Genomic DNA, 27,384 nt, shown 5'->3' with positions numbered 1-27,384 from the left:
CATCGCATCATCCTGTCACGGAACACGCTGGACGAGTTACAATCACATCCGTCGGCATAATCATACTAATGCATGTAAACTATAATAATAATCAAATGAGGGTATCCAAACTCCGATGCTCAAATCCAAACAAAAGAAACAAACGTGATCCTGCATCCAAATATCTTACTCCTAGCTCAACGAGACCAAATTGCCCGACCCATATCTCGACCAGGACTCGATATTTATTCCCGCTTAATCACACGCGCAGCAGCCTTCCAACCCTCAGTAGCAGCGTTTCTCACGTCCTCCCATCTTGTCTCATATGCCTTTCGCGTTAAGACCTCGAGTTCCGTGTTCCACGTCTGTTTCAGGATCTCCTTCATGGTTGGCACTGATGGATTTTGAGCCTCTACCTCTTCACGGCGCCGCCGTGGAACATCTGCTGGTAGATTGCGGCGGTCATAGGCGCCAATGGAAGAGGTCAGCCAGTCGATTTGGTCGACCTGGGCGCGGATGGCTTTGCGCTGTTCTATGCGCGTTGAGCGGTGAACTTGGACGGTGATGAAGAGGACTGAGGTTGTGAAGGCAAAGCCGCTGGCCTGTTCAAGGGAGATATGAGGTTAGTCAATGCTCTTCTAATGTAAAGAAGAGGTAAACGTACAAAGCCGGTGAAGAAGCCCATATTTGGTGCGGGTGGTAGCGTTCGCCGGGTTTTGGTCTGGTTCGTAGAAAGGATGACAGCGGCCACAGATACAAAGACTTTATTGAGATAAATATAGGTATTCGCCTGCGAATAAATCCAAGAAAATAACACGACAGAACAATGTCGAGTTGAGAGCGGAAAACTGAAGTCGGGCAGTCGGCGGAAGGGCTCCGATTGGCGGTGGGCCCGGGACAATTCTTCGAACATCGTCTCTTTCAACCACTTGAGCCCTTTGACCGCGGATTTCCAACTATACCCCCAATTTACTCTCCGCTTGCTTTCTCTCCCTAAATCAACCTCCAATTCCTCACCATGGCCGGCGGAGGAGGCAAATACCGACACTTGAGCCGGAACTCCGCGCATCGACAGGCCCTGCTTCGCAACCTGGTCACCTCCCTCTTCGAGCATGAAACAATCACAACAACATGGGCCAAGGCCAAAGAGGCCCAGCGCCTGGCCGACAAGCTGATCACATTGGGCAAGAAGAACACCGAGGCGAGTCGGAGACGGGCATTGGAGATTTTCTACGTATGTGACACCCGGAACAAGCCCATATCAATTTCGACTTGAGAATTCTGTCTGGTTGCGGGAACCTACGACTCAATCAAATGTTCCAATTGTCAACTGCTGCGATTCTCAGTTCATAATCTTCCTGATGAATCTTCAAAAATCTCTCGAACAACACGACTAACAAACCCCCAGACACCACACGCCATGCTCCCCAAACTCTTCGGACCCCTCCGCGAACGTTATGCAGAGCGCCCAGGTGGCTACACACGAGTACTGCGCGTCGAGCCTAGCCAAAAAATCCAATACTTTTCTGTCAAGAAGGGCAGCAAGGCCGCTCCCCCCGAGCGTAAACCGCAACCCCAAGCCCCCATGGCAATCCTCGAGCTGGTCGATGGTCCCAAAGATATGCGCTTCGCCATGACGGCACGCACATTGGCGCGTGAGCGCTCCAAGGGCCGGGATGTGCCGCACGGTCTGACGAGATTGAATGTCCAGAAGGTTACGCAGTTCCGGAAGGATGGTGTTGAGGTTCTTGAGCGGGCTATTTCGAAATTGAGCCTTGGCAGAAAGGAGAAGAAGGCCGAGAAGGAGGACCAGGTTGAGTAGATGGCATTTCTCTCTTTGGTCTAGAGATTATGTTCTCGTCTGGGCTTTATGGTGGTCTCTTTTAGATGGAGCCATTTCCCGTTCAATTTCCGTTTGCTTTGCCTGTTTTATTATCAGGAGTTTTGTCTTCTTCCTGTTTATTATGGCATCTCGTCTTCGTTTGCACTTGCGCATGTGACATAGCCTCTGTATAAAAGATTCTGATACCTCTTTACTGTCAACCCCCTTCGTATTTTCTGAGTAAGTCCGTGTATTTAGCGGTGGAAACAGCTATAAATCGGGTTTACCTCTTCTGCTCAAGAGACAGTCCTTGGCCAAGTCCGAGCGCTGCAAGGTGCTTGACTTGCCTAGTATTCGGGCCTGACACGTAAAGTTTGACGGGCTTCTTTAGGAAAACCATGCGCTGCAAGGTAGATCATAGAACAAAACTAGCTGCAAATGTTGTTTATTCGCGGGATATGGTGACGACTATAGGGCACTTTGGAATTTTACTTTGGTGGCTGCTACCAACGGAAGATCGACAAAGCATATAGGTAAATTCAAGACAAACCAATTTATGTTGAAGTAATAGGCAAGTAGCTCAATTGATAGAGTTGCTCATTCTTCTAGGAGCCCAGGTTCTTGCAGTCGCTACTCACTCGTGAATATTCCGTGTCTTCTCTCCGTGAAATCTGATATATCAACTGCAGCGCAAATGTCTATTCGCTCAATATTCACAATCAAGGGGTACCAGGAGTTTATGCAAAACTACCAATAGTAGAATTCTCTAGCGTATGATCTTAGTACTCGAACTTACGGTCAACCCTGTTTGAATAAAACAAGGATCCCCGGGACAACTGTTCCCGTCTAGGGAGAAACTCAGGACTCATATTTCCAACTTCGCCTGTCTCGGATTCACTCAATGGATTGATAGTCCTTTGTCTCCATTGTCTCAGATTCTGTTCCACATTCTCACCGTCCTGCACCCCTCCTACGTCAAGTATGCAATTGATATTCTCAACTATACACCTCGGAGCTCAAAACACAACTAATCTCTACCCTATATAGAAAAAGCACAACCAGCTCAAACAAACAAACGAAATGTCTCTTGATAATCACAAGCGCTACCGCAACACGGGTCCACCCCACCCCATCGACGCAGACACGTATAAAGAAGTCGCGATCACCTCACCACTAAGATCCCACCCACCGCTACCCTCAACAATCGAATCCAGCACCAGCGACTGCACCCTGCAAGTAAATCACGAAGACTGTACCCTAGAGCTCAGCGACCGCTCCCTAAACCTCGAACTGAACGGCATGCTAAAAGAAAGGCATGTAGAGACAGACATCGAGAAAGAAGCCGTGAACCAGGCAGAGCAGCACGAGTCCGGCCCACAGCGTGCAGGAACCGGCAATGCCAGTCATCTCCCGTACTCGGAGTCCATGACAGAGACGGGGACTGTTAAGCGTCACAGATCTCGTCGGCGGCAGTGGATTATTGCGGGTGCTGTATTGGGGGTTCTTGTTATCCTTACTGTTATTATTGTTCCTTCTGCTATCTATGGTACTCGTGAGACTCAGGCGAGGAATATGGCTAAGGCTCAGGCTAATGAGGTTGGGCTTGGATATACATGAGCTTGAGGTTTAGATATACTTGTGATTGTATTTGGATATATTGGTTGAGGGGTGTTGAGCTGGGTGTTGGAGGAGATACGAATGGATGATTTTTTTTTATTGGTTTGTTAGTTAAATTGTCTGCTTGGGAAACTCCTTGTTTGAACTTGGGAATCTTTAAGATGTAGACAATACAGGGGAGTCTCTTAAAGGTGCGAACAGCAGTCAGAGTGCTACTAATGAACGCTATTTTTTTTTAAAATGTACTAATAAAAGTGCTACAAGGAGGTCAAATGAGAAGCAAAAGCAGGGCAAAAAAACAATGAATGAAGCAGTATACTCGCTTCAGAGGCGTGTATATTTAGTGCGAAGACGTTCCAAATACTTCATGTGTCGCACTATAGTTATATAACGTTATACATTTTACTATGTTAAACTTGAAGACTACAGTTGGAAGTAGGGGCGTAAAGAGTATCCTAATATGTGATATCAACCATGCACACAAATGAACATTGAACCATGGAAGGTAAGAGCTCTACTATCTCTTTCTCTAGCACTAGATGACTTCCTATTCAAAGCCAGTATACATAGCTAAAAGAGTATACAGATAAGAAAAGTATTGGTGAAAATATGGATCCGAATTACCTAAGAGAAGATAAGGGACGTAACTCAACGTCCAGGCGACCATGCACTGCCCTAACTGTACAAAATAACACGACAGTCACATGGTAGCCCATGGATACATCTCACAGCGTAACATTTCCTGTTTCCACCATCATTGTTATTGCTCAAATATCACGCCACGATACCATGCAACATGGAGTGTGTAAGAGCTAACAGCTGAGAGAGCTTCAGTTTGGCTTGGAGAGTGTCGTGCCTCCTGAAACCACCAACGGTCCGTTGTTAACACTAGGAATTCCATTCGCGTATGATGGCGCAGGGGCCGAGGGGGGAACATTTCGGGTGTTCATGTCGAACTCGGAAGGGACTTCGGATGGTGGGGGTTTGGGGGGAAGATGAGAGGGAGTTCCCCATTTGGCAATTGAATCGCGGGGACCAGAGGCAGGGACGCGGTTTGGAATCATGTTTGCGGCAGGGTCCATGTTCCGATTTTGAAGGCCTTCATGGTACCCGGTCCACTGGCCCTGGACGCTGGGTTGCATGTTGGAATATGGCTGCATTGCGTGCTGGGGAATTTTGCTCGGATGGCGGCCAAGAGGTGCGCCACCTGGGATGAATGACCGGGTCTGAGGGTTGAAGTGTGACCTGGCATTGGCATATCCTGCCTGCATTGCGTGAGACCCAGCAGCATTCTGCATTGCAGGATTCATGTGTTGGCCGGGATATTGAGCATAAGGATATCCGCCCATGTTAGGCGGCATGGACTGCTGATGCTGGGGATAACCGGGCCAGTGGACAGGTGGACCGTTTCTTTGAGGTTGGGGCTGTTGATAATTCGTGGGGTAAGACGGAGAGTTCCAGTTGGGATTTTGCTGGTATGGAGCGGTATTTGGCACGGCGTAGTTGTTCATCGCCGGCGAGGACTTGTTTGACGATTGTTGACTCATCATTCCTGGCTGGTTCATCGAAGCGTACCCAGAATACGGCGATTGCTGTGGCATGTTGCCTCCCTGCCATGAGCCATTGGAGGTCATTTGAGGTGACATTGTCATTGGATACTGCATGCCGTTCATATTCATTTGGCCCTGCATTTGGTTTGGCATTTGACCTTGCATCTGGCCTGGCATCTGGCCTGGCATCTGGCCTGGCATCTGGTTGGGAATCTGTCCCTGCATCTGTCCTGGATACATCGCACCACTCTGACTAGATGGCAAATAACCACCTGAGGGTGGGGGTGGGGGTACACCGGGCCCAACCAAGTAGGGTACTTGGTTCGAGTATGAATTGTCGTTCACGGCAACGTTGTATGGAGCGGAACCGTTTGCATATTGCATGCCTGGATAGTAGGCGTTGAACTGGGAGCGAACCTCGAAACTGTCATCATGAGGAGGCCTCTGTTTCTGGTTCTTTTTGCGACCATTCACGGAGCTGGAGCGCGACATGTTGGGATTTGATTCGCCACTAGCTGTGTCCGATTTGGCGCTATCTGGGAAGTCCCGGAAAATGCGCTCACGCGCTTCGTGGTATTTCGCTTCCCGTTCCTCTCTTGTGAGATTCATTCGATCTTTGGCGGGAGTAGCGCCAGATGAAGACCCATTTCGTTCTCCATCTTGACCACTATCACCAGCCTCCGAAGTCGCCTTCGACGGAGCTGAAGAGCCTCCGATACTTCCATCGGTTCGATCGCCGTCATTCCGGCGCATAATCTTCATTGCCGGGACAGTTGTAGGAGGCGTGGTGTGGGTGGAAGCATGCACCATGGCCAAAGGCGTGGGTCTAACCAGGTCAGCAATCAATTCATCAGGGCAAAAGGGAATGAAATAACCTACAGTCGGCAGAACGGCGTTCGGTGCAGCCTGACCGAAGTAACATTGTTGTCGACAAAATGTGTCAAATGATAGTAATCCCCTAGCTTGTGTGCAAGAAGTCGCCCAAATGCGTTTGATGGAGGCAGCTCCAAGGATTGCTCGCTGAGATTATTATGTTAGTTAAACCCGCAAGGGAGAGTTGCATGGGTAAGAGGGTTATTGCTTACCTAGAATCCTTGATGAAATGACGAATCTTCTCCTCCAGCTGAAGGATCAAAAGACGGTCTTTTGGTGATTTCATTGCCTCCAAAAGCTTCTCGTCTGGATCAAGAGGGAATCCATGTAGATTTTGACCGTCCTGAATGCTGTCAGGGTTGGCAGGGATCACAAAGTTGTTTGCGACTGAATCCGGGGGTATTGCGCCGTTGCCAGACTGAGTGTCATTGAACAGAGGACCAGAAACGGGAAGAATCCCGCGTGGTCGTAGAGGGATGCCATCTCGGAAGTGGTCCCGATACGCGCGGCTGTCAGCTTCAGAGCCTGCCACCGAATTGGGAGCGCCAGAGGCAGGACCAGAAAGTGCATCCTCTTCGTCAATAGCCTGAACGCTAGCACTGTCATCAGGGCGCACAGAGTCTTTTTCATCCATTGCAAAAGTAGTCACTGAAGCAAGACTCTTCGAGTCGAAACTGGTCATTTTCGTGGATGATGTAGAAAGATGAGTACGATCATCATCAAAAGAGTTCTCTCGCTTGAGCAACCCATTTTCCTGACCACCAAGGAAAGAGCCCGAGCCTGCGCGGTGCTTGTTTAGGGTAATCCCGATATCTTGCACGCCTCTTCCTAGGTCATCGACAGCTAGGTCAATAGAGTTGGCCTCCGGCGTTTTATCCAGGGTGTGCTGACTGGGCAAATTAACACCCGAGTCATGCGCTTCCGCGCAAGAAGATGGGGCTACCTGTTGGCAGATGTCGTTCTCGTTAGATGCTGAGGAAATTTGGGGGTTGGAGGTCGCGGCCATTGCGGCAATCTGGTTATTTAGATTAGCGATGATTCACTAATTAGTGCGCTTTGATCAGCAGTACTCATGAGCCATACCTTTGCAAAAGAGAGCGGGCCATCTCCTCCGGGGGGACTTTGGGATGCCATATCAACGCTCGCGGGATGCGTGTCGAAATTGTTTAGATACCACAAAAAAATCCCGAGATCAAGCCAAGATGCAGCTGCACTTAACACGCCTCGGATCCTTAATTATGAAAGAAGCGGAAACACGTCTGGTTGGAAAGTAGGTTGTTGGGGAAATCCGTTTCACACAAGCCCAAAACGAAAGACATATCTCTGGAAGAGGGCGATCGCCATGGAGAAAGCTGTGGGCATTAAGCATTAGCAGTGTAGAGTAGCATGGAGTATAGCCAGAGGATAAGTGGGGAGTAAATGGGACTCAGCAGGGCAAGCCCCCACACTCAATTCCAAGCAACGATCCTTACATGATATCAAAGCTGGCTCATGTTCAGGGAGATAAAGGCCTCGTCCTGAGATGGAAAAAATGCAGATCGGGCAGCCCTGGAAAAAGGCAAGAAACTCCACTAACTTATCCGAGCCGGCGGAACTGAATGACCTGAGAATTGATAGACCTCAAAAGAGAATCAATATCGATCAGGGGCGTTGGAAACCTGAAATCTGATTATTCTCGAACGCCTGAAGATTCGTGGGCGCATTTTGCCGCGCCCCACCGCCCCTGCCGCGCGCCTACAATTTCCTTGGGCTTCAAAGGTGAACAGCCGCCGATCAAACGACTTGCGCCGAACCACTTGACGCCTGATTTCGACTGTACACCCGTGTGTGGTCTTGTTCATACCACATAACGAGGCTTGAAGGATCTCTTGCTACAAAATTCGACTCCGTCCGCCACACTACACTTTCCAATGAACCGTTATAGAAACGCTCCGACGCTTCGGGGCCCCAGCAAGGCCTCCGCGAACACACAGTGTCAAAAATGCCTCAAACGAGATATGTGTCCCCTTTCGCCGTGAAGGATTTGGGCTAACTTCAACGCACGGCACTACAGTTATGAATGCAAGGCAACAGCACAAGAGCGGCCATATATGGCACGTCCTTCGCGGACTCAGCAACTTATGAACCCCAAGTTGATGCCCAAGCTCTCGAACGAAAATCCAAATGAGCTTCTGCAGACGTGAGTACCTATCATCTTGCACACCCCATGCCTATACTGTAACTAAACAAGACATAGAGCTGGTGTGGCTGATGAGCTACTTGCGAAACGAGAGCAGGAGCGTGGCCGAAAGAGGGACCTTGAAGATACCACAGATCGCGACTCTCAGTCTCCGAAGCGGGCCAGATCCGTCTCATCGCACTCAATGACTTCAATTTCAACTATATCAACCAACCGATCCTATTCCGCATCTCCTCGCCGGAGCAGACGTGACGCACACGACGGTCATCGGGATTCCACATCACCACCTCCAACTAAGTCTCGGAAAAGACGCTACAGTGATTCTTCAGAGGGCCGTGCTGGCTCGGTACACTCTTCGGAACAAAGACCTCGCTCGATCTCCAGGGAACGCACTGAGGATCGCAATACTCGACGAAGACGCCGTGAGTCTAGCCCCGAGGAAAGAGGGCGGCACCGTGCTGCGGGAAGACACAGCTCGCGCCGAGACCGCCGTAGCAAGAGTGCGGACAAGGCCCGTGTTCCAAAGGAAAATCGTTCTCCAACTCCCGATGGTGCCCGTGACCGTCACTACCGGGATCGAGCAAGCCCGCCACGCCAGTCTCAACCGTCTAGACAAGATACCAGAATGCGGAGTGATCAGCCTCCTCGTGAACGGAGCTTGAGTCCTTTCAGCAAACGCTTGGCTTTGACTCAAGCCATGAACCATGGACGGTAAATCAATTTCAATGGTGTTCTGCTACATTAGGATTCTTAAGGCGCAATGAGTTGATGGGGCGCCAATTCATGTTCCACTGGCATATGTGAACAAGTGTATTATTAGCATTTTCAGGCATGCGACTTCCAACCTATCAGCCTCCATAGCGAAACAAAAAAGATGTCAAGAACGATATTAAAAGGACAAAACAGAATTGCTCATTGAAACTGTTTGGAATGCAACCTTTCCTAACGCCTCATTTTGATTTGCAGTATGGCAGCATGCCTGTGCCTTAATCGGACGCCTCGAGATAGAAATATGAAAAATGATAAAATGGACAGAATATAGAAAGTACAGGTAAAGGCAGAAAAGCTAGAGAGCACCAGCCCTGCCAAGGGTATCACATTCAAATCGTTTCATCGTCGTCCTTCTCCTCTCGCTCGCGCATATGGATGCCCTCAACCAGTGTCTCGCCCTCCATACCCACTTCCTCGCCCTCTCCATTCGATGCCCCGCCACGTTCCTTCGCAGCGCGCTGTGCAGCCTCTATCCGTTGTCGTACAAGTCGAGCAATTGCATTTTCCGTCCGTACGTCGAGAATCTTAAGCTTCTCATCCAGATCCCGCTTCAAGTCCCAGTTCGGTTTCTTCGGTTGCAGTTTGAATAGATCAATGGGTTGGTCGGCCTCTGCGTCTTTCTTGGCTTGCTCTGCTGTGGCCTTTGCGATTTCCGCTGCCTGTGTCTCAAGCGTCACCTGGCCCTCTTGTGGGCCCTGCTCGAATCCCAGCTTGGGGCCGCGGGCTTCGGGATCGTAGTTGCGGCCAGACAAGTAGGTTCTTGTCACATCTGGTTCGGCGTCGGCATCCGGAAGCTCTTCTGATGCACCGGCATCTACCGTCTCGGGTTCTGGTTGCTTGCGCTTCAGGGCTGCGAGCTTAGCGAGGCGGGCTTTGCGGTCGATGGACGCCGCATCGAGATTGGCGTGGTTCGACGACATTCTTTCGATGTTGTTTGGAAGTGGCTGTGGGAGGTTTTGGACTTGGGCTCCAGGAGAAAAAGTGACTGGGGTGACCTAGAGTAATCCCAAGCTCCGAGAAAGTTGAAGAGCGGAATGATAAAAGATGTGGTGCGCCACACCTAAGCCACGGCAAAATCGGGCGGAAATCAACTTTCAACACTTAACCATACTCCGACTTCTTCACCCTGCGCGACTTTCTGGGTTTGTTCTCTTCTGGGTTTCCCAATGTATGCGAATACATACTCCTGAATGTCATTGTGTCCGCACCAACTCGTTCGGTCCCGTCTGAACGGGTTGCTTTCGCCGCAATGCCGCAGCGCAGGCCGATGGTATCGGGACCCCGGGGCGCCAAATTTTGGACATAGAGTGCAGCATGCCTCGACTTCCGGTTCTTCAGCGATCTTGGAGCCTGGAACTACACACGATGACCTCAGTTCCGGAATATCGCAACTTGCCAACCACGATCCCGAAAGCCCATACCCCGAGGAGTCAAGTCATTTCGCAACAGATGAACATGGCAACGCTGAGAACTCAACCTCGAGAACTCGATCAAACCACCGTCAAATTCGAAGAAATGCGGCACCACTCCCACTCATGCCGAAGAAGGAAATACGGAAGATTATCCATGCGCAAGGTCTTGCTCCCAGTCTCGTGAATCCTATATCTAGGAGAATCAACGTCGCAATTCAAAAACAGGGCAGACCATTGAAAAAGCGAACACTTTACCTGATGACTGTGATGCGACTGAACTCCATATATACGCGCGAGCTGGGAATTCGCCAATGGAAACCCGCATATGAAGCGATCTACAAGGCCAAGGTATATGACCGCGATGTCATAAACAAAGCTGTTCTTCCTACACTGCGAGGCGAGGGAGAAGCATTGCTAGAATTGGTCCGCAGTGACTGCCAAGGGAAATTCCGCGAAGAGTGGGGAGCTATGACAAGGCCTCGAAAAGCATTTGCCTGGCAGCGCCTTGCCATTTGGCTGTTGCAGAACGACCCAAAACTAGCATTGGAGTTTCTGCTTGTTACGACCGCGACCCAAGAAAAGCCGGACTTTACTCTGGTCGCTGATTGTCTGTTGTATTTGGATAGATTCTATTATGAGGACTGGCTTGAGGATTGGCAGAGCGGTGATCACACATACCAATCGCTTGTTGAGACTTGCCTGAACCCAAGGGAGTGGCCCATCTTACAAACACCTCACAAAGGATTCCGGCTCTTTATTCGCCGAGCCAGCGCAGACGGCGTCTCCGATGCTCTGCGGATTGTGAAGGAGAGGGGCATCTTCATGACAGCTGAAACTGCGCTTTGCTTTGTGAACCGTTTTACGGAACTCAAGGACGCACAACGGGCCTTGGAAGCCCTGGATTTCCTCCCCAAGATTAAAGACCCTGAATTTGGCATGAACTCTGAAGGTGTTTCACGACACTGCTGCAAACTCTTAACTCTTGACACTGTCGAGGATAAAGATGGTGGACGCAATTTCCGAATTCTTCCCCAACTACTCAAGATGGGCATCAACCCTGGACGAGACATGATGAACGTCGTGCTCGCCAACGCTTACAAAACCGGTGATCCTCAGCTGGGATCTGATATGCTTCAGTTCATGAAGAATCACGGCCATGATTTCGACTCCTATACCTACTTGACTCTCCTCACGGACGCAGTCTCTCGAGGTGACCGCGGTCGTGTCGACGAGTTGGTCCAGGAGGTTGAGATGCAAGAGGAACTTCGAAAGAACCCATACATCTTCAGCAAAATCTTCCATGCCCACTACACTTTTACCGCCAAGCACATCGACCCTAATACAGACCCCTCGGAGGTCTTCTACTCTATGCTTGAAATGTACAACAGACTCCACGACATCACTCCCCTCAAAGAACTTCACATGATCCCTCCCCAATACACCCAACCACCAACCCAAGGAATCAGAGGCCCACCCTCCCCAGTATCCTTGTTCCTAATGATTTCGACCTTTTTCCGCTGCAAAAACCGGCAGAACCATGCGCATCGCATGTACGAACAGTTCCGCACTCTCGCGCAGCAGGGCCACCCATCCATCGCCCCTCTAGTCGAGACCGATCACGTCTACAACGAGTTCCTCATTGCCTTCCGCAGAGCCGACCGTGGACTGCGGGGTTGTGTCCGTCTCGTGGAGGACATGCTCGACTCATCCTCTATCCCAAAGGAGACCACAGATGGCAGACCTCTCCACCCTGTCCAGCCAACCCCCCGAACCTGGACGATCCTCCTCAGTGCCTTCAACTACCACAACCGACCCGATGCAGCAGAAAAGGTCAAGCAAATGATGGCGAAGCATAACGTCAAGTATAACGAGGTCACTTGGAATACCATCATCAACGGGTATGCGAATGCGCAGAAGATCCCCGAGACCGCTGCTGCGATCAAGATGATGGAGCAGCAGGGTTTCCCTATTGATCCTTACACGATGAAGAGTCTACGCTATCTGCGTGACCCTGAGCGGCTCTGGGTTTCCATGGAGGAGTTGGACGACCAGCATGTTCAGAAGGGTCTTCAGCCTACTCCTCCGCTTACTGTGCCGGACTCTACTTCTGATATTCACGCTGGCACGGAAGAGCGTGATCAGCTGATTGATCATGGCTTAGAGAAATTGAAGCCTAAGCTGTGATATCGGATACCCTTTTGTTTCTTTTACTTGTTGGCTCGGTGGGTTTAGCCATGGGTGCATTTCGGATGGTGTTTGAAGAACTATTTTAAACTTTTTGTAAATTTGGATATCATGTACTATACATTGCATCATCATGAATTTGTGTTTGCCCGGATACTCGTTGCATCCAGTCCCATCAAATAATTGTTCAAAATGAACCCGCTTTGGCCCTCACTTAGGCGTTGGCGAGTAGGGCGAATGCTCGAGGGTACTCAGGTTATCCGCTATCAGAAAGCGAATAGACCGATTTAGCCACCGAAGAAGATGGAAACCTATTCAGTAAAATGTCAATTAGTACCCATTTTAAATTCTCGTAGATCTCGAGCTGTCGACTTACTGCCATGAGAACGCAGCAAATGCTAACATAGGGGCTCAGTCGTTCTCCAACACGAGCACACTTCCAGAATATCCCAAAGATTCTAGCAAGTCAGCGTCAGCATCTCACGTCGCTACCTCGTCAGGCCAAGTGACCACCTACCCATTCTGATTCCGGTCCATAATCCCGGGCATAATCGAGTGCGCATAACTGCTTGTGCAGATGATAAGAAGAATCACCAGCAGCAGCGACTGAAAGTTGAAAAGGGCCGTCTAGGTAAGTTCATTGTCATGTTAACATTGTGATCGTTATCGTGGCCAGTATGCAACAGCAGGAGTTGAATGGGAGTCCCATGACAACATTCACCTGCTTTTGCTGGCAACCTCAGAGCAGCAAAAGCTCACCATTTTGAAATAGGTTTCGAATCCTCGCCCGCAACGTGGGCCTTGGAGAGCTGCAAGTCAAGGAAGTGAGGTAGATCCCTGGGCCAGGTCGCGAACCAGCCGATTCTGCCAACCATGCCCGCCAAACGCACGGCCCGCAAGAAGCGGGTATCCTTTTCGCTGCCAAATGCTTCAAATGAAGCTGCTTCTAATCTCCGCTCGACTCCCTCGATTTGCAATTCGTCAGGCAAACCTGCGTCGGGTCATGTGCCACGCAAATCCATACCCTCCTGGCTTAAGATCCCGTTCAACGAGCAAGACTCAGCTCTAATCCGCGCCGATTATCAACCCCAGTGGACACCCAAGAGTCCGACTCCCGAAGAACCTCCCGACAAAGCTCCCGATAGTCCCTCTTATATAACACCAAAGGGCCCCAAGAAGCCCACCAAATCCGCCATGGCTGAACCCCGTGCTCGCGTCGCCCGCCACAAGGGCCAGATGAACTTTCCTGCAGAGCGTACGTTCTGCGCAACAAACCCATTGTCGCAAGCCGATAACTAACTTCAAATCTAGTCCGTCTCCTTCTCCTCGCATACGGAGATCCAAGTCCCCACCCATCCTTCTCCAGCGAACCCCTTCCAGAAACCGTCCGCGTCCTAGATGAAATCGTCACCGACTTCGTGCTAGAAGTCTGCCACGGCGCCGCCCAAGTCGCCCACCACGCCCGTCGCCAGAAGATCAAAGTCGAAGACTTCCGCTTCGCCCTGCGTCGCGACCCCAACAAGCTCGGTCGTGTCCAGGAACTGCTGCGGATGGAGCGTGAACTAAAGGAAGCGCGTAAAGCCTTCGACCAGAATGATGACCAGGTTGCTAAAGAGGCCGGCAAGAAGGGTGCTGCCGCTGCCGCTGCCGCTGCAGCTGCTGGTGAAGACCCCGAGGCTGCTGAGGCTGCTGCTACCGCCGGTGCTCTGAAGAAGGGCAAGGGCAAGGGAAAGCGTGGTGCTGGGCCTCGTCGTGGTTCGGATGCTACTGAAGAGTCGGTCTCGAAGAAGCGCAAGACTCTCAACTAGTTTCCGTCTAGTGGTTTATTGTCCTGCCATTTTTCTTTCGGCATTGGGTTATGGATGGCGTTCGATTTCCTTTCTGTGGTTCGCTTTCGGACGCAAATATCATGATTATCGGCGTTGGCGGGTCTCTTTTTCTGCTTTGCATGGGGCTATGGTCTGGACATATGGATGAATAGGAACATGGGATTTACTAATGCGGAGAATTCAAGATACCAATTCGCAATGAAACGTTTGGCCGAGTGCCGTGTACTTTTACTTCTCTACTTGGAATTGTAGCTGTGAGATACTGCCAATGTCGACCAAGCCAATGCGAAAGCATTATGTCTACAAAAAAAGATACAGCATGAAGTATACATAGTTTATTTTCTCGGGTACCAAAAACCCAACACCAAAAAATGGTTTCCCTGGGAATCGAACCCAGAACCTTTCCGGAACACTTGCTTGAAGCAATTGTTAACGGAAAATCATAACCGCTAGACCAGGAAACCAGATCACATGATAAATGCGGGACAATTGTGCTACATGAGGGAAAAGCAGATCTGAGGTTCAGGATATCCGTCTTAGTCTCTTCTATATCTCTGGGGCACTTCGATTTATACTAGGAAATGGTTCGAACTGACCTCCACATTGGTTCTTTAAGAGCTTTTAGATCACCTTATGAATAACAATATTAAACTAAGCGTGGAGGTAAACGGCCAGGTATATGATGATCAGGTCTATATTGTATTCCTATCTTTGACCTATTTTCAAACGTAGTTTCTAGATCTCGGTCTGTAGTCTATATCTATGTAGCATATATCATCATCAAAGAAAGAAAAGACAAATCCTACAATTGAATGAAATATCCCTGTTACGCTTATAAGCAACAACAGCCCTCAGTGCTCGGAGTCCCTCTGTCCCACACGCCTTGGACCCTGTCTAAGTTAGGCTGGGCTCCGCTACCAGTGGTAAAATGACTACCCATATATAGCAAGCCAATACGTTTCACTGAGGATCATGATGAGCGTCGGGTCCTCGGCCGAAGTGACGACCAAGAATCTCATAAAATAACAGAAAGATCTACTCCAGTGACCCTCACCATATCCTCTCTACAGCTTAAACTACAACTACAGCTACATCATGCCCGAACACAAACCCCAAATCCCAATCCCAAACCGCCTCAAAGGCCTCGTCGCCCTGATAACCGGTGCAGCCGGAAACATCGGCCTCGAAGCAGCAAGTCGGCTCTTACACGAGGGCGCCAGTGTCGTTTTGGTTGATATCAATGCCGAAAAGCTCGCTCAATCGAAGCGGAAGCTTATTGATGACTTCAAAGAATCGCCAATGTATACGGATCAGTTCATGGTGGATGATGCCATTTTTACAGTACAAGCCGATGTTACTGTCGAAGAGGACGTGCTGAAGTCGGTTACAAAAGCCGTTTCTAAGTTTGGACGGTTGAATATTGCTGTTCTCTGTGCTGGGATTTCGTATTCCTCCACAAATATTTTGGAAACGGATATTGAACAGTATGATAAGGTTATGCGGGTTAATTCTCGGTCTGGTAGGTCTCCCCCTTCTATTAAAAATTATAGGAATCTTGGATTGATGCTCGACTATATAAAGCTTTCCTAGGTGTCAGGCACTGTCGAAACGCCATGAAACAAACCGGATCTGGGGGCAGTATTATCCTCGTATCTTCAATCGCCGGTCTCCGTGCTACACCTGGTTTATCAGTATACTCAATGTCGAAGTTTGCACTGCGTGGTCTATGTCTCTCTGCGGCAGCAGAGCTAGAACAATTCAATATTCGCGTGAATACGGTGCACCCATCTGGAGTCAATACGCCCATGTTCCTTGCTTCTTGGCCACCAGAGAAGATGGAGAGTATGCTTGCTTCTGTTCCTCTTGATCGGTGGGCTGAAGTAGCTGATGTTGCGGCGTTGGTTGCGTTTTTGGGGAGTTCTGATGCGCAGTTTATGACCGCTGGTGCGCTTAAGGTTGATGGGGGAGTTGTTATGTATTAGTTGGTAAGTATATTTTGTTGGATGCTTGTACTTGGAATGGAGATATGTATTGAGGACCAGATCTGAGAATAATCCGTGGAACTTAAACGTTACCTGGCTTGGTAATGGTACACATTTGTATACTTCCTTCCCGAAGATGGATACAGAATATATATATAGTAGTAGCTCGTTTCGCGTTCATGCTTATAAAACACAATCTGCTGGTAATTGATGGAAATATCCTTAATGACAGCGAGGTCCTCTCGAAGAGCCTCCAGAGGATGAGGAGTATGATCAATTTAATGATGATGATACTCAAAAGAATGGCGTCATAACCTGATAGACCAGAAGAACGATTATAAAGTCGGTATATGACGGGGCGAGGACTTTAGTCCTTAAGAAGCAAAGCTGCAAACAAGGCCTTGAGGTATCCTATGGCAATGCCATGAAAAGTTTACAGACTCGAGATACTGCAGCTCGGCCTCCACCATCGCGGAATTAGGGAAACAGTCCGACAACAGGTGTTCGCGATTTGCATTGGCATATAAACCTAGCGATAGCCGTGCTATCATACAAAAGCTGTTAGCTTTCTTCTCTGTGCTGTTATATGCTTTAAACCGAGTATACCGTTCCTTGCATTGTTTTTGTCCTACTTGGCCCCTCTTTTTTCACCTCTTCTTTCACCCATTTTCGAGTGCCTTAGGTTGGAGCTATTTAAACATATGCTGAAGTGCCTAAAGAAGGAGGCTGATCTCTATGTTATGATATACGCACATAAGACATAAAGCTCTGATCGCAAAATTAGAAGCAAGGAGTGATCCCAGACAAGCAAAGCCAGAATGAATAAACATGATTGTTTCGTGTGAAGTGCGTCTGACGGGGCATCCACAGAACTTACTGTTCCGAACGAACATGATTGCCCAATGCGCTGCCAGAGCCGGAAGATGGAGGAGAGGGAGGAGTAGGAGCCGGCCGAGAGATAGGGCAGCGACTACCCAGGGGCAGACCATAGCAGTGGCAGAAGGAGTTCTAAGCCACGATGACGCTGTTCAAAACATGTCAGTCTTCGTGTTTAGCCGTGTTACAGGCAGTAAACTCAGCTCATCTTTGAGTGAAGAGCTTTGCTGAAAATATGCCATCGCGTTCTACACAGCAAGCCCACTACACAGCACCGTACAATAAGTTCGCACAAGCCAATCCAAGAGGCAATCTCTAGAACTTTTATGTCCATTTCATCATAACTGAAAACGCCGCGCCCAGATAGATGCGACTTCATAAAAACCGGGTCGACCCCGAGGAGATCAGCACTCTCCACACGCGCACACCAGCCACCAACACATATACCAATACATTGATGTTTCAGATAGATTGTCCTCAGCCCAAAGCGAGGACCAATCCCACCACTGGTGTTTTAAGACCGAATATGCCTGATCATCTAGACGGGCAAATCGAATCTGGAAGCCATGAAGGGGGAACATGACTGGGTCGTAGTCCTGTGCCCTGTAGAAGCTCGCGGGGAGGGGAAAAAGAAAAGCGGAGCGGAAAAAAGGAAACAAGAGGAAGAGAAGTGGGATGGTAACAAAGAAACAAGACCCAAAAAGAGGTAGAAAAGGGAGGAGGGTAGAAGAGGCAGAGAACGTAGTATTAATAACGTTCACTTGGATTGGATGGTACGGTTTCCTCCCGCAATTGGTCACATTATGCATCAATTTCGCTTAATTCCTTATGCGCGGGCTTCCTCGCGGTCCTGGCGGCGGTTTTGGTTGCCCTTGCCACGCTGGTTGCCTTTGCCCTCTCCGGTGGCAGCTCCCTCACCACCACCCAGAGTCAGCTGGGCGGTTGCTAGACGGGTGGACAGCTCCATCTGTGTGCGAACGGTGTTGGCGAGGTAGGAGACCACCAAGACGTCCTGGATGTGGTTGTTGCTGTGCGGGGTTAGTTATGGATCATTAAAGCGGGGGTAGGATACATACAAGTCACGCTCAATGTCGGCGGGCTCGACCTTGGGGGCGAGAGCAAGAGCGTTGAGCAGGAACTGACCCATCGCTGTCGAAGCGGGGGTCTCCTCGTCAATAACGGACTCGACGTACCGCGAGACACGGTCAATCATGGAGAGAACCTCCTCAACGGCGCGCTCGAGAGACTCAATATCGGAGGTGATGGTGGCAGAACGCTCCTCGGCGTCCTTGGCGTTGGCAATCGACTCGAGACCACTCTTATCAGCCTCGCCGTAGCGGAGCTCGTAGGGAACGGGAATGAAGGCGGCACTGTCGGCAGCGCGCTCAGCGGTGACACCGACGGGGGCGGAAATGTAAGCACGGGTCTCGAGGTCCTTGCCGGGCTGAGTTGAGACAGTCAGGTGGACAGCGGGGTGAGGCCAGGTACCGTCACCCTGGCCGCTGTAGAAGTTCTGGATCAAGGCGGAGAAAGTGTTGAGTTCGGAAGCAGTGGCGTACCAGCCAACAAGGACCTCGCGCGGGTTGGCCTTCAGGTGCAGGGCGAGCATCTGCTTGTGGTATTCCATATCGACCTCGACCTGGTCCTCGGCCTCGGAGTGGCCCACAGCGAAGGCGGATCGGACCTCGACTTCACTTCCATCCTCAGAGCGTGTTCCTAGCAGTGTACCGATGACGCGTTCCTGGTCGGCATTACGGCGCAGCGAGTGATCGAGGACGGAGAAGATGGCCTGAAAGAGTGAGCTTTGTACCCCTCGGCGAGTAGATCCCACTTACCTGGGGCTGGATGACCACGTTGAGAGGGGCAGTGGTGGGAGCAGTCCCCACGCTGACGGGACCCAGAGGGCGAGCAAGGTGCAAAAAGGAGTCCATGATTGATATGAATGATGAGGTTCAATCCAAACGCCAAACTCAGCAAGCCTTCCGGAGGTTCAATTTTTCCTTGAGTGGAGTCGTGGATGTTCCGATTCTTTGTGTGTGGGAATTTTCGCGCTAAGATAAGAGATAAGCAAATTCTCTACTTCGACAACTGAACGTTTGAACTCACACAGTAACAATGCCTGCACGCGGTTCTTTTAGAGGTCGAGGACAGGGACGAGGCCGTGGCCGCGGTCGTGGAGGTCGTGGTCGTGGTCGTGGTGGCCGTTCTTTCGCTACATCTCGACTGAATGAGTCTGAGTGAGTTGCCCGAAGTCGATACCGGGGTATAGCTACTGACAGACTCTGCAGATCGGACAACTCTTCCGGAGAAGATGATGCCAGTGAACAATCGCAAGAGGAGGTAGATGATACTCTTATGGACCAGGATGAGGGTTCATCGAGCAGCGACGAAGAAGAGGAAAGCACCGATCGCCCATACAACGAGCTGCTCCAGCTGCTCCACACCGAGAACGACTCGCAAGGACCAGCCCGGAAGAAGCGCAAGACTGCTACCGACTCCAATGAGGAGATTAAAATGGCAGAGCCGGAACCAGAGCAGGGTAACGATGACCTGGAAGCTCAGGCCCCGTCCGACGACGAAGAAGAGGAAGTCGATGAGGACGACGACCCTACTGGTGCATTTGAAAAGCATTTCAGTCTTGTCGATAGTGTCGATCTAACCAAGAGAGTCGAGAATATTACGTCGAAACAATGGGCATCGGCCAAAAAAGAGGTGGATGGCTTGCGACTGGTCCAGACCACCCCAGACACAGGAGCAGGTGCGGCATTGCTGCCGCCAATGAAAAGCACAATCAACATGAAGGTATGCACGGCGCTTCTATACGTTGACAACGACTAATGTCTCGCAGCTCAAAAACAAATTGAAGCCTCGCGCGGCCGAACTTCTGCCCAAAATCAACGGCCAAGCCCAGAACCTTGCGCCCTATATCTTCGACTACCAGGATGTCCTTTACGGAGCCCGAACTACCGCAAATTCGGGCGAGATGCGCGATATCCTCGCCTTGCATGCTGTAAACCACCTGCTCAAGACTCGAGACACCGTCTTGAAGAACAACGCCCGTCTTTCCAAGGATCCGGATACCGATATCGAGTGTCGTGACCAGGGATTCACCCGTCCCAAGGTGCTATACATTCTACCAACCCGACAGGCCTGCGTGAAGGTCCTCGATGCCATTACCCGATTCTACCAGCCTGAACAACAAGAAAACAAGAAGCGCTTCACGGACAGCTTCTCCGGACCCGAGGATGCTGCATGGGAGCACAAGACTGAAGATTTCCGCGAACTATTCGGCGGAAACGACGACGACATGTTCCGCCTGGGTCTCAAGTTCACTCGCAAGACCGTCAAGTACTTTGCGCAATTCTACAGCTCGGACATCATCCTCGCCAGTCCCCTCGGTCTCCGAACCATCATGGACCAAGCCGACGCCAAAAAGCGTGACCACGACTTCCTCTCCTCAATCGAAGTCGTGATCGTCGACCATGCCGACGCTCTCCTCATGCAAAACTGGGACCACGTCGAATACATCTTCCAGCACCTAAACCTGCAACCAAAGGAAGCGCACGGCTGCGACTTCGGCCGTGTCCGCAACTGGTACCTAGACAACCAAGCCAAACATATCCGGCAGACAATCGTCTTGTCAGGCTTCATCACGCCAGAAATCAACTCGCTCTTCTCAACACACATGCAAAACGCGACAGGTCGCATCAAAGCAACGAAAACCTACGCCGGCGCCATCACTGAGCTCCCCCTCCCCGTCTCCGTCAAACAAACCTTCACCCGCATCGACAGCATCTCCCCGCAAAAAGACCCAGACGCCCGCTTCAAGCACTTCACAACAACCATCCTGTCGAGCCTAGTCAAGAACATCACCCACGGCCGCGGCAAAGGCGGCGCCGGAACCCTCATCTTCATCCCCTCGTATCTGGATTTCGTGCGCGTGCGCAACCACTTTGCCACCTCGGCCCAGACCACCAATATCTCCTTCGGCGCTGTCTCCGAGTACACCGAGTCCAAGGAGGCGAACCGTGCTCGCAGTCATTTCTTGTCCGGCAGACACTCTGTGCTACTGTACACCGAGCGCGCGCATCATTTCCGACGGTATCAGGTTCGCGGCGTGAAGAGGGTTATTATGTACGGATTACCGGATAATGCGTTGTTTTATAGTGAGATTGTTGGGTTCTTGGGTCTTGATCCGGCGGAGTTGCTTGAGGCTGCAGAGGGGGGTGTGCGTGCGCTGTTTTCCAAGTGGGATGCGCTTAAGGTTGAGAGGGTTGTTGGTACTTCGCGTGTTGGGAATATGTTGCGTGAGAAGGGTGGTGATACTTTTACTTTTGTATAATCTGATCCATATGGATAGCAATGACAATTTACATATCCCTACTTGGATCTCCGCATATTGAGCGGAGTATGCATATCGCAGTTCTGCCTGGATGCGAACCGAGGTAGACCAGTTGGTAAATCCCTTAGTCTAACGTTAGATATCACAAGTAGAATTAGAAGAGAAAGAAATATAAAGCCCAGATATAATCAAAAAAGAAACCTCTTTATATAATGTTGCTTGGATCTATGAGTCGAAGCGGTCTAACGTTGGAAAGCACGAGGCTCCACTCTGTCATGCGTGAAAATCTCTTTTAGTCACATTTCCCCAATACAATCTCACTCCCTGATTCTGTATATTCCTCAGCTACGGAGTAGAGGTATCACCTCAAAAGTATCAAGTACATAATAAAGACAGGGGACACACAAAATACCAGCAGAGCCATGTCCCCAAAGACCCCACAGGCCCGGGGTCAGGAACCAACAGGCTCCAATACCGAGTCCAGGATGAGAAATCCTATCAACCAACAATACAAGGATGAAGATCAATATCAAGACCATCCAGATGCACCCCTACCGATCGAATCTTCCAAATCGACAAATGGAAGATATTCAGATCATCCAGAATATGAATATGAAAATGGAAATGAACAAGATGGATACAACTGCCAAAGCAGCAGTGAAAGCCAAAGCGACCTCGAAAACCAAGCACTCGCACAATCCGAACCCCGTCCTATTGACGATGAATATAACGATAACGACGAAAATCAAGCTGCAGCAGACCGACCCCGCCATGCATGGCAGATCCTCTGGCTCCGAAATAAAGGCATGGCCCTCGTATTACTAGCGCAGATGTTTGGCGCTTCGATGAATGTCATGACGCAGATTTTGGAGATTCATAGTGCTATGCACCCATTCCAGGTATATACCTTCCCCAGATACAATACAAACATACATGTGTGTATGTACTAAGTTAACCAATGAATAGGTCCTCTTCGCCAGAATGTCAATAACAGCCCTAGCAAGCTACATCTACATGTACTACGCCTCAGTCCCAAACCCAATAGGAACACGGCCCGTACGGCCCCTCCTCCTCCTCCGCGCAGCAAGCGGCTTCATGGGCGTCTACGGACTCTACTATTCAGTCCAGTACCTGCCCCTCTCCGAAGCAACGGTGATCACCTTCCTCGCGCCAATTATGACCTGCTACGCTTGTTCATTGCTTATCCCCGGCGAGACATTCTCGCGTCGGCAGCAGTTTGCGGCGCTCGTTTCGCTGGGCGGGGTTGTGCTTATTGCTAGGCCCTTTGGGAAGCGGGAGAAGGTTGATTCGGTGACTACTGCTGTGTCGGTTTGGGCTATGGGTCTTTCTGCTTCGAATGGGGGTGGGGAGGAGACGCCTGATGATGCTGACGCTTATCATCATGTTCTGGCGACGGTTGTTGCGTTTGTCGGTGTTATTGGGGCTGCGGGTGCTTATACTTCTATTCGGATGATTGGGAAGCGTGCGCATCCGCTTGTCTCTGTGACGTATTTTTCGACGGTTACTACTGTTGTTTCGTTCTTGGCTATGGCGTTTGTGCCGGCTGTGCCATTTCGATTGCCGAGTACTGTTGTTGAGTGGTCCTTGTTGACCGGATTGGGGGTCTGCGGGTTCTTGCTGCAGTTCTTGTTGACGGCGGGTTTGTCGTATGTTCCTCCGGCTTCGGTTTCTGGGGGGAAGGTTGTTGGCCAGGGGTCTAAGGCTACGTCGATGGTTTATATGCAGATGCTGTTTGCGCTGTTTTATGATAAGGTTGTTTGGGGGGTTACGCTGTCTGGGGTTAGTTTGATTGGATCGGGGTTGATTTTGATTTGTGCGGTTTATGTTGCTGTTGAGGGAGGGAAGCAGACGCAGACACAGACACAGACACAGAGGCAGACGCAGACTCGGGATGAGAGTCGGGGTGGGAATGAGGAATATCGGGATGTTGAGGGGTACAAAAACGCCACTGAAAGGGAGGCGCAGGAGTAAGTGCATTGAGTTTGAGGCTTGCAGATATAGCACAGACATACAGTATACAATAAGTTAGAAGAGACACGGAGTACTCTGCTCCAGTGGCCAATAAGCCAATCCAAAAAGACGAATGCATCAACAATGCATCAACTCCGTCATAGGGTTACATGTCACCCCGGGAACTCCCGTTGAAAGACTTCAGTGGAGTCTTCATACTGAAGTAGTCTACTATAGCGGATCATAAAAGCCCAATCCCCATATTTTCCCCATATCTGCATACTCTATTCTCTCCCACATTCTCTAGTCACCTTCTTTAGACCTCTAGACCTCCACCTCACATCCACACCTCTACATTTACTTAAATCCATTCAATCATTCATACATTCATACATTCAATCATTCAATCATTCAATCATTCAATCACCCTTCAATGCGCCATTTTGACACCTGGGTCCTCCGCGACCCCTACTCAATCTGGCACTACTATCCAACAGGTCACAGATGGCGCGACACAGTCCGCGACCTAATCCACACACGAGCAATCTGCTCTCCAGAAGACATAAACAGAAAAGAAATCCCAGCTCCAATTGACCCCTGGGCCAAACAAACCAACCAAGAATCGCCACTCCTCCGTCTCCCGGCCGAAATCAGACTCATGATTTGGTCGTACGTCCTCACAGACTCAGATGCGCCAGAAAGCAATCCACAAACTGTCCATCTTGTCCAGATCAAGGGGAAGATTCGGCATGTGAGGTGTTCCTTATCCAACAAGACTACAACTACACATACATCTACATCAACGTCCACACCACTCCAACATCAGAACAAAACCCTCCAAACCCGCTCCTGTTGCCCAACAACCCCAGCCCACTGGCGCCACACACCCTCCCTTCCAACCTCACCACCGACAAACCCCCAGAAAACCCGCCTCCTCTACCCACACACCCACCCGCACCTCCCCCAAACCCTAACAACCCTAACCCCAACCCTCCTACGCACCTGTCGAAAAATCTACCAAGAAGCCGAAACAATCCTATACAAAAACACAATCTTTGACGTAGACGATCTCTACACCTTCATCGCATTCGCGAACTCCCTCTCGCCAACTGCCCGCAATGCCATCTCCACGCTGAATGTCCAGTGGATGCCTATCTGGACGCCTATGGCGGGCTTGGATCATAAGGGGAGTATTTATGCTCATACGCATAGTGATGAGCTTTGGAGTAGGTTTTGGGAGGTTGCTGCTTCTTTGAGGGGATTAAAAGGGTTGGGGCTTGCGTTGGATTTGGGGGTTGTTTCTGCTAGGGATGTTGGGGTTGATATTGGACATGGATATGGGCAGCGGATTCCGTTTGGGATTGCTGAGGGGTGGGTTAGGCCTTTGCTCAAGGTGCGTGGGTTGCGGGAGTTTGATCTGGCTGTTTCGGCTCGGTGTGATGCTTCTTCTAGGGGTGTTGTTGAGGGGAGGTTGGTTAGGGATGTTGGCCTTCTTAGGGGGGAGTTGAAGCGGGTTTTGTGTTTGCCCCGGGAGAGGGAGAGGGAGAGGGCTTGTAAGAAGGGGATGATGGGGAGGAGGGTGAGATTGGCTATTACAGCTGATTAGGTTGTTTTATACCCCCTGTTTATTTTTTATACAGCTATACAGTATCTAGATCAGCATCTATGGAGTTCTATCATTTGAGCATGACGTATGTGGCATTCAATTAACCGAGTAAACACTCGGAACATGTGCCAATTCCAATATTAATCTATGTCCAGACCATTTCCTGTAACAGACGTGTTCCTCCAGCTTTTATGAACATAGAACAAATGGCACATTGATATAGACCACCAACCGAGCCAATGACAAGACCAGCCGAAACAAAAGAGAAACGAAACATTTCATTGGAAGAGTATTAGGGGAGCAAGTTGCCGAAAGAGCCAAAGAGTACCTCTCAGGCAGACCACATCAAGTAAACACAGGTAAATCAACAGGACAGAACAGGACTTGGAATGTTGCACAGAACAGTCAGTGGCTATTACAGCCCCGGCAGCAGGAGACGCCATGCGCCGCACATAGGAAAAACCGCCAGTTACGGCACAATTTGTAAAGTATAAAACACGAACCGAATGCAAAATGAGTAAGATATCTGTTAGATATCTAATGCAAAGGGTGGAGAGTGAAGTCAAGATGGGATGGACTTGTACTCTACTGAGTGGAGACGTGACCAGTGCGACCACGCACCTCCTCCTCGTAGCCATTGGCATGCTCAGACTCAGCCTCCTCATCTGTGGGCGAGTTCAATCCACTAGGCTCATGCAGTGACTGCCGGCTGCGTGCCATCCAAGCGCGCACACCTCCAATCAAACCCAGGCTGTAACCGGTAGCAAAGTCCTCGTTCCGGCGAGAGCCCATGGGGCTGTCAGGCCGGGTGGGCACTTCGCCGACCCGCGACAAGTGTGACTTGCTGCCGCCGGTAGGGCTGGCGAGGGGTCCACGGCTGCCGGTCCAGTCCATGCTGTTGCGGGCGCTGGGGGCGGGGCTGCCGGGTCGGCTGTTCTGCCAAATCTGGCGCAGTTCGCGGCCGAGTTCTTGACCGGTCATGGTCCAGTTGTTGCGAATGTTGTCGCGGAGTTCGACGACGTGACGCTTGATTTCGAGCTCGTTCTTCTTGAGCCAAGAGACATTCAATTCTTGGCGAGAGGCTCCGCGCTTAAATTGCCGTGAGATGTACTGGTCGTAGTCGCGAACGACTCTGTTATAATGTTAGCATTGTACTTCATCACCGACATCAATTAACTGACCTTGTGATGATACCAGTGGTACTGACACCCTCCGTCCGTTGCGTCACCAGGAACTTGCCCTGCTCCTTGATAGGAGCATAGATGTCATCACCCTCAGCAGCCCCATAAGGCAGATCATCGTGAGCAACATAGTCAATCTTGTGCTCTGACAAGAACTCCGGAGTAACAACCCACGGACAGCAGGGAATAACCTCGTCCACCCACTTGCAGTGACGAATAGTCTCAGCGCGCTCGGCACCACTAAGAACCGTCAATCCCTTCCGCAGATGTGTCTCTTCATCGCCAGTAACACCAACAATCAGATACGTATCAGGGAAAGCCTTCTTAGCCTGCTCCAGCTGTCTCATGTGACTATAAGCAAGTTGTCAGCACACATCCACATCCACATCCGAGTAAACCAGCCCTTCCCCATCTCAATGGTCCGGTGAAACATACCCAAGATGGAACAAATCAAAAACACCATCCGCATAAACCCGCACCGCCCGACCCGTCGGCGGCGGGTTAGTGTGATACCCAACAGGATCCTGCAACCCGAACACGGGCGGCGCCATCTGTGCCTCGACCTTTTCCTCCTCCGGCAAATCAATATGTAAGCCCGGCCGCGCCGAGCGGGCATGTGATCCCTCGATATCGCTACTGGCAACCGTTGTCTCGGATGGCTCGCCGGGGTCTTCTTGGCCGCTACCGTTCGGGGCGGAGTGCGATGCATCACCGGAGGCCTTGCGGGCGCGTTTGGAGGGAGGCACCGTCTCGCTCACGCCTTGCTTCTTGGTTTTGGGGGCATTGGCGTTGGCATTGGAGGCGGCTGAGTCTTCGCCTTCTTCGCCGGACGCGTCGCGTGAAGAGGGTTGGAGGTCTGTTGGCTTGGGGCCTGGGGTCGGGAGATGCGAGGCGCTGCGCTTGCGCTTGCCAACTGGGGATGTTGATGACATTTTGGAGTGATTGATAGAGGCGGGAAAAGAGGAAGACGGGACCAGGGGAAGAGACCCTGAATGACGACCCGGTTTTAGGGGGTAATTTTCTGTTTGGGGAAGAGAGTGGGGGCTGCAATTCCGCTGTCACCCTGATTTATTACGTGACGCTGTTGAGTCTTGGCGTTTTGCCTAGATGACCACGTGTGGTCATGCCGTTTATGTATACGAACTAACTTATATGGGGCCGTATACGGAGTATACGAAGTAGATATTAGTCTGTGGTCTGATCTAGTCTC

At 50.5% G+C, this 27,384-nt stretch overlaps 14 protein-coding genes across 14 annotated transcripts; 8 read left to right on the top strand and 6 right to left on the bottom strand.

Annotated features, from left to right (window-relative positions):
- Positions 1 to 224: 224 nt before the first annotated feature.
- PENARI_c035G06034 (MICOS complex subunit Mic12 family protein) lies at positions 225 to 664 on the bottom strand (the record flags this gene model as incomplete). The annotated part of the gene is made up of 2 exons (XM_022636792.1): positions 225 to 581; positions 644 to 664. The coding sequence occupies 2 exons, from the start codon at positions 662 to 664 to the stop codon at positions 225 to 227; spliced, it is 378 nt and encodes a 125-aa protein (XP_022483384.1).
- Positions 665 to 997: 333 nt separating this feature from the next.
- On the top strand, positions 998 to 1,801 carry PENARI_c035G11739 (mitochondrial 54S ribosomal protein bL17m; the record flags this gene model as incomplete). The annotated part of the gene is made up of 2 exons (XM_022636832.1): positions 998 to 1,213; positions 1,388 to 1,801. 2 exons carry the CDS (start codon positions 998 to 1,000, stop codon positions 1,799 to 1,801), a joined length of 630 nt encoding a protein of 209 aa, XP_022483359.1.
- Positions 1,802 to 2,881: 1,080 nt separating this feature from the next.
- On the top strand, positions 2,882 to 3,418 carry PENARI_c035G06154 (uncharacterized protein; the record flags this gene model as incomplete). The annotated part of the gene is made up of 1 exon (XM_022636794.1): positions 2,882 to 3,418. The coding sequence occupies one exon, from the start codon at positions 2,882 to 2,884 to the stop codon at positions 3,416 to 3,418; it is 537 nt and encodes a 178-aa protein (XP_022483325.1).
- Positions 3,419 to 4,248: 830 nt separating this feature from the next.
- PENARI_c035G11608 (putative R3H domain protein) lies at positions 4,249 to 6,847 on the bottom strand (the record flags this gene model as incomplete). The annotated part of the gene is made up of 3 exons (XM_022636830.1): positions 4,249 to 5,794; positions 5,848 to 5,988; positions 6,054 to 6,847. 3 exons carry the CDS (start codon positions 6,845 to 6,847, stop codon positions 4,249 to 4,251), a joined length of 2,481 nt encoding a protein of 826 aa, XP_022483381.1.
- Positions 6,848 to 7,931: 1,084 nt separating this feature from the next.
- Positions 7,932 to 8,735, top strand: PENARI_c035G09985 (uncharacterized protein; the record flags this gene model as incomplete). The annotated part of the gene is made up of 2 exons (XM_022636820.1): positions 7,932 to 8,020; positions 8,078 to 8,735. The coding sequence occupies 2 exons, from the start codon at positions 7,932 to 7,934 to the stop codon at positions 8,733 to 8,735; spliced, it is 747 nt and encodes a 248-aa protein (XP_022483377.1).
- A 385-nt stretch (positions 8,736 to 9,120) lies between these two features.
- Positions 9,121 to 9,711, bottom strand: PENARI_c035G10899 (CCDC12/cwf18 family protein; the record flags this gene model as incomplete). The annotated part of the gene is made up of 1 exon (XM_022636825.1): positions 9,121 to 9,711. The coding sequence occupies one exon, from the start codon at positions 9,709 to 9,711 to the stop codon at positions 9,121 to 9,123; it is 591 nt and encodes a 196-aa protein (XP_022483310.1).
- A 270-nt stretch (positions 9,712 to 9,981) lies between these two features.
- On the top strand, positions 9,982 to 12,387 carry PENARI_c035G04385 (pentatricopeptide repeat protein; the record flags this gene model as incomplete). The annotated part of the gene is made up of 1 exon (XM_022636780.1): positions 9,982 to 12,387. One exon carries the CDS (start codon positions 9,982 to 9,984, stop codon positions 12,385 to 12,387), a length of 2,406 nt encoding a protein of 801 aa, XP_022483364.1.
- A 287-nt stretch (positions 12,388 to 12,674) lies between these two features.
- Positions 12,675 to 12,936, bottom strand: PENARI_c035G03948 (uncharacterized protein; the record flags this gene model as incomplete). Its single annotated transcript, XM_022636777.1, has 3 exons — positions 12,675 to 12,698; positions 12,764 to 12,845; positions 12,905 to 12,936. The coding sequence occupies 3 exons, from the start codon at positions 12,934 to 12,936 to the stop codon at positions 12,675 to 12,677; spliced, it is 138 nt and encodes a 45-aa protein (XP_022483311.1).
- A 324-nt stretch (positions 12,937 to 13,260) lies between these two features.
- On the top strand, positions 13,261 to 14,195 carry PENARI_c035G08580 (putative transcription initiation factor TFIID subunit 13; the record flags this gene model as incomplete). Its single annotated transcript, XM_022636807.1, has 2 exons — positions 13,261 to 13,642; positions 13,699 to 14,195. The coding sequence occupies 2 exons, from the start codon at positions 13,261 to 13,263 to the stop codon at positions 14,193 to 14,195; spliced, it is 879 nt and encodes a 292-aa protein (XP_022483309.1).
- A 1,116-nt stretch (positions 14,196 to 15,311) lies between these two features.
- On the top strand, positions 15,312 to 16,198 carry PENARI_c035G02433 (SDR family NAD(P)-dependent oxidoreductase; the record flags this gene model as incomplete). The annotated part of the gene is made up of 2 exons (XM_022636766.1): positions 15,312 to 15,735; positions 15,807 to 16,198. 2 exons carry the CDS (start codon positions 15,312 to 15,314, stop codon positions 16,196 to 16,198), a joined length of 816 nt encoding a protein of 271 aa, XP_022483307.1.
- Positions 16,199 to 17,900: 1,702 nt separating this feature from the next.
- On the bottom strand, positions 17,901 to 19,005 carry PENARI_c035G08703 (eukaryotic translation initiation factor 3 subunit F; the record flags this gene model as incomplete). Its single annotated transcript, XM_022636809.1, has 3 exons — positions 17,901 to 18,102; positions 18,151 to 18,863; positions 18,910 to 19,005. The coding sequence occupies 3 exons, from the start codon at positions 19,003 to 19,005 to the stop codon at positions 17,901 to 17,903; spliced, it is 1,011 nt and encodes a 336-aa protein (XP_022483341.1).
- A 184-nt stretch (positions 19,006 to 19,189) lies between these two features.
- Positions 19,190 to 21,416, top strand: PENARI_c035G06692 (UTP25 family protein; the record flags this gene model as incomplete). The annotated part of the gene is made up of 3 exons (XM_022636798.1): positions 19,190 to 19,311; positions 19,363 to 19,876; positions 19,923 to 21,416. 3 exons carry the CDS (start codon positions 19,190 to 19,192, stop codon positions 21,414 to 21,416), a joined length of 2,130 nt encoding a protein of 709 aa, XP_022483331.1.
- A 422-nt stretch (positions 21,417 to 21,838) lies between these two features.
- PENARI_c035G01081 (DMT family transporter) lies at positions 21,839 to 23,408 on the top strand (the record flags this gene model as incomplete). The annotated part of the gene is made up of 2 exons (XM_022636760.1): positions 21,839 to 22,315; positions 22,383 to 23,408. The coding sequence occupies 2 exons, from the start codon at positions 21,839 to 21,841 to the stop codon at positions 23,406 to 23,408; spliced, it is 1,503 nt and encodes a 500-aa protein (XP_022483371.1).
- A 2,170-nt stretch (positions 23,409 to 25,578) lies between these two features.
- PENARI_c035G02239 (choline-phosphate cytidylyltransferase) lies at positions 25,579 to 27,106 on the bottom strand (the record flags this gene model as incomplete). Its single annotated transcript, XM_022636764.1, has 3 exons — positions 25,579 to 26,125; positions 26,175 to 26,525; positions 26,610 to 27,106. The coding sequence occupies 3 exons, from the start codon at positions 27,104 to 27,106 to the stop codon at positions 25,579 to 25,581; spliced, it is 1,395 nt and encodes a 464-aa protein (XP_022483330.1).
- Positions 27,107 to 27,384: the final 278 nt, after the last annotated feature.

This window comes from Penicillium arizonense (genome assembly GCF_001773325.1).
Source record: "Penicillium arizonense strain CBS 141311 chromosome Unknown PENARI_contig035, whole genome shotgun sequence".
Classification (NCBI taxonomy): domain Eukaryota; kingdom Fungi; phylum Ascomycota; class Eurotiomycetes; order Eurotiales; family Aspergillaceae; genus Penicillium; species Penicillium arizonense.
Note: the sequence above shows the minus strand (reverse complement) of the source record. Positions and strands in the feature narration are given on the sequence as shown.